At 36.2% G+C, this 9836-nt stretch overlaps 1 protein-coding gene across 1 annotated transcript; it reads left to right on the forward strand.

Moving 5' to 3' along the window:
• The first annotated feature begins 6987 nt into the window (after window positions 1–6987).
• FSCB (fibrous sheath CABYR binding protein) lies at window positions 6988–9399 on the forward strand. Its single transcript, XM_037046909.1, has one exon. It carries the CDS (start codon window positions 6988–6990, stop codon window positions 9397–9399), a length of 2412 nt encoding a protein of 803 aa, XP_036902804.1.
• Window positions 9400–9836: the final 437 nt, after the last annotated feature.

Below are 9836 nucleotides of genomic sequence, written 5' to 3' on the forward strand. Positions count from 1 at the left end.
CCATTTGTTGAAGTGTCTGTTTTTATTGCATTTTATGCTCCTGCCCTCTTTGTCGAATATTAATTGACCATAGAGACATGGGTTTATTTCTGGGTGCTCTATTCTGATCTATAGATCTATGTGTCCATTCTTATGCCAGTACCAGGCTGTTTTAATTACAGTGGCCCTGTAATACAGTTTGATGTCAGGTATTGTGATTCCTCCTACTCTGTTCTTTCTGAAAATTGCTATAGCTATTTGGGGTCATTTACAGTTCCATGTAAATTTTTGAATTGGTATTTTAATAGGGATTGTGTTGAATCTATAAGTTGCTTTCAGTAGTATGGACATTTTAACGATGTTAATTTTTTCAATACATGAACATAGTATATGCTTCCATTTGTTTGTGTCTTCCTTAATTTTCTTAGTTTTCTGAGTACAGGCCTTAATTTTCTTAGTTTTCTGAGTATAGGCCTTTTACCTCCTTGGTTAGGTTTATTCCTAAGTATTTGATTTTTCTTGTTGCTATGTCAAATGGGATTTTTTTCTGTTTTCTATTTTGATATTTCATTGTTGGTGTACAAAAATACCTTTGATTTCTGAATATTGACTTTGCATCCTGCTGTTTTGCCAAATTCACTTATAGGTAGGGTAGTTTTTTTGGTGGAGTCTGTAGGGTTTTCTATATACACTATCATGTCATCTGCAAACAATGAAAGTTTTACTTCCTCCTTTCCAATTCGTATGCCTTTTATTTCTTCTTATTGTCTGATTGCTGTGGCTAGAACTTCCAATATTATGTTGAATAGAAGTGGTGAAAGTGGACATCCTTAGTTTTTGTCTCTTTAGTATGGTGCTGGCTGTAGGTTTCTTGTATATGGCCTTTATTACGTTGAGGTTAGCTCTCTCTAACCCCAATTTGCTGAGTGTTTTTTTATCATAAATGGGTTTTAAACCTTATCAAGCTTTCTCTGCATCTATTGATATGATCATGTGATTTTTGTCTTTTTTTTTGTTTATGTGATGTATAATGTTTATTGATTTGCAAATATTTTAATTCCTTATGGGGTAAGTGGTTTGCAAATATTTTTTTCCCATTTCACAGGTTGTCCTTTGGTTTGTTGATGGTTTCTTTTGCTGTGCAGAAGCTTTTTAACTCAATGTAGATCCACTTGTTTAGTTCTAATTTTTGGCCTTTGCTTTGGTGTCAAATCAAAAAAAAATTATTACTAGACCAATCTCAAGAAGCTTACCCCCTATGTTTTCTTCTAGGGGTTTTATGGTTACAGGCCTCATGATCATCTTTAATTCATTTTAAGCTAATTTTTCTGAGGATAACTTATAGCATAGGCATCTAGAATCATTCTTTTGCATGTAAATACTCAGTCTTCCCAACACCATTTATTGAAGAGGCTATACTTTCCCCATTTTGTTTTTGGTGTCTTTGTCAAAAATTAATTAATCATATATGTGTGGGCTTATTTATGGGCTCTCTATTGTGTTCTATTGATTTGTGTATCTGTTTTTATGCTAGTATTACAATTACTAAAGCCTTGTAGTATTGTTTGAAATCAGGAAGTATGATGCCTTCATCTTGCATTGACTTCTCAGGGTCCTTTGTGGTTCCATACAAATTTTGTTATTGATTTTTTTCTATTTCTGTGAAAAATACCATTGGAATTGTAATAAGGATTGTATTGAATCTATAGGTGGCTTTGAGTAGTGTGGATATTTTACCAGTATTAATTTTTTCAATCTACTGACATGAAATATCTCTTCATTTATTTGTCTTCTATTTCTTTCATCAATGTCTTATAGTTTTCAATATAGAGATTTTTTTACCTTTTTGGTTACAATTATTTTTAAGCATTTTATTATTATTATTATTTGCTATTGTAAATAAAATTGCCTTCTTAATTTCTCTTTCTGATAGTTAATTGTTAGTGTATAAGGATGCAAAATATGCCCTGGCTGGTGTAGCTCAGTGGATTGAGTGTGGGCCTGTGAACTAAACAACTGTGGTTTGATTTCCAGTCAGGGCACATGCCTGGGTTGCAGGCCAGTTCCCAACAGGGGATGCACGAGAGGCAACCACACATTGATATTTCTCTCCCCCTCTCTCCTTCTCTTCCCCCTTCTCTAAAAATGAATAAATAAAATCTGAAAAAAAAGAATGCAAAATATTCTGTATGGTGATTTTGTATTTTGCAACTAAATTTATTAGTTCGAAAAATTGTTTTGGAGTCTTTAGTCTTTTCTATACAAAATATTATGTCATCTGCAAACAAAAATAGATTTTTTTCCATTTGATTTAAATGCCATCTATTTTTTTCTTGCCTAATTGCTGTGGCTAGTACCTCTAGTATTATGTTCAAGAGAATTGGTAAGAGTGGGCTTCCTTGTGGTTTTTTTGATCTTAGAAAACCAGTTCCAGCTTTTCATTGTTGAGAATGTTTTAGTTTTAGCTGAAGGCTTATATATGGATATATAATGTTGAGGTATTTTTACATAAAACTAATTTGTGGTTTTTAAATCAAAAAGGGATTTTTTCCAATCCATTTCTACATTTTTTAAGATAATTGTAATTTATCTTTCATTTTCTTAATGTAATATATCACATTTATTAATTTGCATATGTTAAATTATCCTTACATCCCAGAAATAAATCTCACTAAAGCAGTATATTCTTTTACTGTGATGTTGAATTCAGTTTGCTAGTGTTTTCTTAAGTTTTTTTTTTGGGTATGTTCAGCAGGGATATTGGCCTAAAATTATCATCTCTTGTCATGTCATTGTCAGGCATTGGTACCAGGATGATGTTGACTTCATAAAATTATTTTGAAATTTTTATTTCTTTTTAAATTTTTTAAAGAATTTGAGAGGATTTGTATTAGTTCTCAAATAATATTTGATAGAATTACACAGTGAAGCCAGCAGGTCATAGGGTTTTCTCTTTTGGGGTGGGGGGCGAGGTGATTATTGATTTAATCTCCTTACTTGTAATTGGTCTGTTCAGATTTTCTATTTCTTCATGATTTAAAGTTGGTAGATTGTATTTTCTAGAAATTTGTCTATTTCTTCTAAATAACTCAGTTTTTTGGTATATAATTGTTAATAGGAGCCTCTTATGATTCTTATTATTTCTATCACTTATAATATTTTCTTTCATTTTTTTATATTTGCATCTTTTTTTCTTAGTCTGTCCAGAAGTTTATTTTATTTATTTTGAAAAAAATCTTCATTTTTTAAATCTTTTCTATTATCTTTTGAGGGAATATTTCTTGAGGGAATAATTATTTTCAAAAATTAAATTTCTTTAAGTAGAATTTTTGGCAAATGGTATGTATATTTTAGAAACTTTTACCTGGCTGGTGTAGCTCAGTGGATTGAGTGCGGGCCTGCAAACCAGATGATCGCGGTTCCATTCCCAGTCAGGGCACATGCCTGGGTTGCAGGCCAGTTCCCGGCAGGGGCCAGTTCCCAGCAGGGGATGCACGAGAAGCAACCATACGTTGATGTTTCTCTTCCTCTCTCCTTCCCTTCCCCTCTAAAGATAAATAAATTAAAAAAAAGAAGCTTTTGATAGTAACTTTCAAGTTATCCAGAATAAAGATCATATCAATTTAAACTCCTGCTATTAATGTAGGAGACCATCCATTTGATAATATGTTCCATTTTTGGTGGGTGGCATAATATCTCTAAAAAATCTTTGCTAATTTTATATTGGTGTTATTTTTATTTTAAGTTTAGAAGTAAATTTTCTTTTGTATACTTATTGTTCATTTATTTTCTCTAAATTTGCTATTTATGTCCTTTGGTAATATTTCATTGTTATATTTAAATTAATTTGTAAGATCTTTTAGTATATTAGGTATAGCTCTTTGTGTATGTGATATTTTGTACTTATATTTCCTGTTTTTTATTGTATTTTAATATTGTTTATTTTTAATTCAAAGATTTTACAATTTGATGGTTTCTGTTATAACCCTTACATTGGAATTGTCCTTATTAAGGCTAAAATTACCAATAAACTTGTAGTTGTTACATTCAGTGGGCATTTCTCAGACTTTATTTTATTTGATCTACTTAAGAAGAAAGCGATGTAAGTCACAGTTTGGATGGTCTACATTGATTTGGAACATCTCTGCTATCTCTAAATCATAGCATAAAGTCATTAAAATTATAAATAAAATTAAGTGCCGCTCAGCAAATTTATTTTTGGTAAAATTAAATGCAAGTCTTTGGGTAGAGGCCTTTCAGTAAATCCCTCTATTTTTTCTGATTTTAGAAATGAGCCAAATATTGTATAAAACTAAATGGCAGACTTGAGTCACAGATAAAAATAAAGTCCTAGAGGTTGATAAAAAGTCAGAAGCCATAACAGGTAGAATTAAAAATATGAGGCTCTGAAAAGATGTATTAGTTTCCTATGGTTTCCATAAGAAAAATACCACAAACTGGGTTAAAATAACACATTTATTCTCTCATAGCTCGGGAGCCCCATATCGGGTGTCGGCAGGGCCATCATCCCTCTGAAACCTCTGAGGGAGGATTGTTTGTTGTTCTTCCCATTTCTGATATTTCTTGGTTCGCTGTTTTGAGGCAGCATAACTCCAATCCCTGCCCCCGCCCATGTCACGTGGCCACATGGCTCTGTATCTTTTTGTATCTTTCGAATTTTCCTCTTCTCTAATAGTAGCGTCTTAACCTGATTACATTCACAAAGACTTTGTTTCCAAATAAGGTCTCATTCACAGGTGCTGGGAATTAGGACTTCAGCCTATCTTTTTGGTATATACAACTCAACCTGTAACAGATGTGAACCAAATGAAGTGGAGACAGCTGAAATATGTGAGATTGCCAGAACAAAGGGTAAACGCCAGACCGTAACTAGCCAAGACAGATTGGGTAGTGATTAGTTGGCTAGGTAGATCAGCAGGGCAAAAGGAGCATTGTGGATGTTAGTAAATATGATGAGAAAATGCTTCATGAGATTCTTCATAATTGTATTTGGAATCTCAATTAAATTTTAATTGATTATTTAGGCATATTAACTTCTATTTATAAGGGAATATAAAAGGCCGTTGACTATGATAGTTTGTGGTTTGGTGTATAATTAAGAAAGATCCAGTTTTTCATTATTTCATGGAGGAAAAATGATAAATATCAAAGACTAGGAAGTAGCTCATTTAATTTAACTAAATTGGCAATTCAGTTTATGTCTATAGAAAATGTGACAAAATTTTATTGAAGTGGAGGCAGCAGAATTTGTACAATACATGCAATGTTATATTAACCCAATTAGTACCATGCTGTTTTTGACATTTACTTCTTATTATAAATGGGCTTAAAATAGACTCTGAAGATACTACATAAAATGTCAGAAATTTGACCATGAAATAAACATACAGTATTTTACAGATGTAATTGAGAGGAACACCAGACCTCAAAAAGAGACTGGTAAATAGCCTAGTTTTCAAACCGTAGCTGATATTAAAACCTATGTTAATTCAATTATAAAATGGCTATTGTTTTACTTAACTGTAGTAAATCTTAAAAAGATGTAACACAGTACAGTGGAGCTAACGAAGATTAGAGTAGAACAAGTTGAGACGTAGGACAAGCGTGATTTTTAATCATATTCCTCTAAAGACACCAATCAAGTTTTCACTGATCGCTGCCAAGAGACAGTCTGTTTTATGGGTTGGGTCAAAAACTGTGAAAAGTGATCATTTATTTGACTAAGATGATCTAGCTAATGATGATTAGCTAGATGATTATGACTAATGTATGTCAAATAAAGGAAATTTTTCAATGGTATTTTATATTTCCTAGGAGCAATATAGCATAAAACATTTAAAAATATTCTGGGTTAAGGAAGTCATAATGATTGTTGAGATTGTCTATTACTTTTTCTCTTGTGATTATACTATATTTTAAACTCCATCTTTTCCTCTTTAACTTTTCTTAGACTATAGGAATATGTTTTTGCACCACTTTTGACCAATTTTCATTTTTCTGAAACAATTTTTGTGTTGAATATAAATTTAAAGTTTTATTGGTATCTTGTATAGAATATAGTGCTATTTACAGTTTGCTAAATAAAGTTCCTGTTTTTCTAAACTTCCATTTAAAATTTTTATTTTCATTGGGGAATTCATTCCTATGTAGTTGTTAAGCAGAGTATGTAGTGATTACATGAAAAAATCATTTTATTTCACCTGATATATTTTAAGACTCAACATTATTTGGCAAACTTTGGGTAGAACTGCATTCTGAAATTGCTGAAAATAAAAATATCCAGCATGCTATACTATAGATACATTAGTCTCTTTTGGTTCTGACTCCTAAGGATATAAGAAAGCAGTTTACAGGGACATGGACCTCAGAACTCAAATTTTTGAATGATATTAACTTTATTTCAAGTCACATAAAAATACATTAATAGAATATTGTCATTTATATGTTAGCAGTTGTTTTCTCCAACAATTGAAAATAGGCTGCGGCATTCTGAATTTTGCAATATAACTGTCTTTGATAGTAGGATGAAAAGAACAGAAATTGAAACTTCAAAAGCATTGACTTTAGCTATTATAAAGCAGCATTCCTGCAGTTTACCTGAATTTTTCTCAAATTCTTTCTCAATTTGATGTTTCTAACAGTAGATCTCTCACTTGCAGCCATTGTCCATGAGTGTTCACCAATGTAAAAATTGCTGGGAATACCACAGACGGAACATTGTAGTGAGAATTGCCTGTGATGTCATAGACCCTTGAGGGAGACTTCTAGAAGTGAGAGTTAGTCATACTAGAGACTAAACAAAAAAGATGCTTACTGAGTAAGGTGGGGTCCAACAAGAGTGTAATACAGGATACAGTAATTTGTGGATTACTTCTTTTCTGAGGGAGCTCAACAAAGTAACACTTAATGAAGGAGGGTAAAGGCTAAGCCATCTGGTACATTGTGATTATAGATGATTAATAAATTTGAAATTCACAAGTTTTATACATGGAAGAGAGTGACGAACATGATCAGCGTATTTCAGCAGGGAGAAAAGAAATTCGAAAGAGAAGAATACCCAGCCAACCAATGGTAGATAAATCCCAACAGACTGAAGTATCAGAGAAAAAGAAATCCCTGTTCATGCCACAATCATGTGACCCCAAAGCTACCCTTAATATTAGTAATATTTCTGGAGGCACAGCCAACTATGAGTCTCTTAGTGTATCTGCTCAGCTTCAGCAAACTTGGACAAAGAGAAAGCATTTGCAAGATATGACTGATAAATCTCTGCAGACAGACAGTAATGCAGAAGAAAAAAAAGAAATAAAGTCCATTTTTACAACCGTGGTACCTGAAGAAAAGCCAGCTGCTGTTGAAGAAGAAGCTCCTGAATTTCTAGAGAGTGTTCATGAAGCTGAAATTCCGCCAAGCAAACACTCAGCTCAACTCCAAATAGACAGATCTCAGCAGACCAGTTGTACTGGAGACTGGGCAATGATGTGCATTCCTCAAGTGGAAAAAGCAGACAAAGAACAGCAGACCTACTTTGATGAACTAGAAATAATGGTTATTGGCAGACCAAGCAGCTCTTCAAAGTCCAAGGAGGATGTGCAGAAACGTAAATCCTCAGGGGATATTTTCATTACTGAACAACCTGTAACAAGTAGTAATGAAGAAATTAGGCAGAAAAGTATCAACAGATCTTCATTTAGTCAACAAATGAAAACAGGTACTTCAGTACCTTTAGATAAGCATGACTTTCCTGCTGAAGTACAGCCACCCAGTGTGGAAAAGATCCCTGCTGAAGTGCAGTCTCCACCAGCTGAGACGTCTCTTGCAGAAGAGGCCCCTGATGAACTTCAACCTCCACCAGCTGAGGAGGCTCCCGCCGATGAGGCCCCTGCTAAGGCAGAGTCTAGCCTTGCTGAAGAGTCTCTTTTAGAAGTGCCTCCCTCTGAAGTTCACCCTCTAATAGCTGAAGGGGCTCCTGTTGAAATACAGCCTTCCCAAGCTGAAGAAGCTCTTACAGAGCAGGCCCCTGCTGAAGTTCAGATTCCACCAGCTGAGGAGGCCACTAAAGAAGAGGCCACAGGTGAAGTAGAACCTACCCCTGATGTACAGGCTCTTTCAGAAGAGACTTCTGCTTACATCAATCCTCCACTGATAGCAGATACTCCTATACCAGAGGCCCCAGAATTTCAATCTCCGCCACCTATAGAAGCCCCTGCAGAATGGATCCCAGCTGAACTTCAGCTTCCATTGGCCAAGGAGTCTCCTACTGAGGAGATCACTCCAGGAGAGGCCCCTCTCCAAGTTCAGACTCTAGTAACTGAGGACTTCCCTGAAGAAGAAGCACCAGCTGCAGTTCAGTCTCCACCTGCTGAGGGGTTCCCTGCAGAAGAGGCCCCAGTTGAAATTCAGTCTCCACCAGCTGAGGGGTTCCCTGCAGAAGAGGCCCCAGCTGCAGTTCAGTCTCCACCAGCTGAAGGGTTCCCTGCAGAAGAGGCCCCAGCTGCAGTGCAGTCTCCACCTCCTGAAGGGTTCCCTAAAGAAGAGGCCCCAGCTGCAGTTCAGTCTCCACCAGCTGAGGGGTTCCCTGCAGAAGAGGCCCCAGTTGAAATTCAGTCTCCACCAGCTGAGGGGTTCCCTGCAGAAGAAGCCCCAGTTGAAGTTCAGTCTCCACCAGCTGAGGGGTTCCCTGCAGAAGAGGCCCCAGTTGAAATTCAGTCTGCACCAGCTGAGGGGTTCCCTGCAGAAGAAGCCCCAGTTGAAGTTCAGTCTCCACCAGCTGAGGGGTTCCCTGCAGAAGAGGCCCCAGCTGAAATTCAGTCTCCACCAGCTGAGGGGTTCCCTGCAGAAGAGGCCCCAGCTGAAATTCAGTCTCCACCTGCTGAGGGGTTCCCTGCAGAAGAGGCCCCAGCTGCAGTTCAGTCTCCACCAGCTGAGGGGTTCCCTGCAGAAGAAGCCCCAGTTGAAGTTCAGTCTCCACCAGCTGAGGGGTTCTCTGCTGAAGAGGCCCCAGTTGAAGTTCATCCTCCACCTGCTGAGGAGTTCCCTGCAAAGGAGGCCCCAGCTGCAGTTCATTCTCCACCTGCTGAGGAGGCCTCTGCAGAAGAAACTTCTGCTGAACTGCAGCTTCTACCGACTGAAGAAACTACTTCAGAGATGATCCTTGTTGACAAAAAACCTCCATCATCTGAAGAGGCCTCTGTCACACACATCTCTCTAAAAGATCCCCCAGGTGCTGCTCAGCCTCCACTATCTGTAGAAACACCTGCAGATGAAGCTCTGGTAGAGAATGTGTCTATTGAATATCAATCGTCCAAGACAATAGATGTCCCAGTGGTAAAATCAGAATCAGCAACTTTAAAAGATGAACCCAAATCTGGAGAGCCTTTAGCACTGGAATCTTCCTGAAGAGGTTTCTAATATCAAGAAAGAACAGGTTTCTCCTATTGAAATAGAGGATGACATCCATATGGAACTAAAATGAAGGCCTCTTTCCCACCTATAGGGAGGTCTTAACTAAGCTATTAGAGACTAGGGGGTTCTGGAAGGACATACTTTGCAAAAATATAGTCCTTTGAAAGTAGCTTTTTGAATAAGGAAATGAAAGAAAACCCCAATATGTGAACTGCTGGTTGGAAAATGAACAATAAAAACAAGTGGTTTGAAATTACTTGTTATTTTCATTTAGTCTAGAGTGTGTAAAAGAACTATTTTGAAATAAGTTTATGATTGAAATAATTGCTTAAGATATCCTTTTTACACTAAATGCTTTTGACAAGGATGAAATATACAGCCATATTTTCTTTTCTGTACATGTAGCTTGTAGTGAAAAAGGCATTTTCTTC

The sequence above is a fragment of the Sturnira hondurensis genome, unplaced genomic scaffold, assembly GCF_014824575.4.
Source record: "Sturnira hondurensis isolate 20B ecotype Veracruz unplaced genomic scaffold, ASM1482457v3 Scaffold0005329, whole genome shotgun sequence".
Lineage (NCBI taxonomy): Eukaryota > Metazoa > Chordata > Mammalia > Chiroptera > Phyllostomidae > Sturnira > Sturnira hondurensis.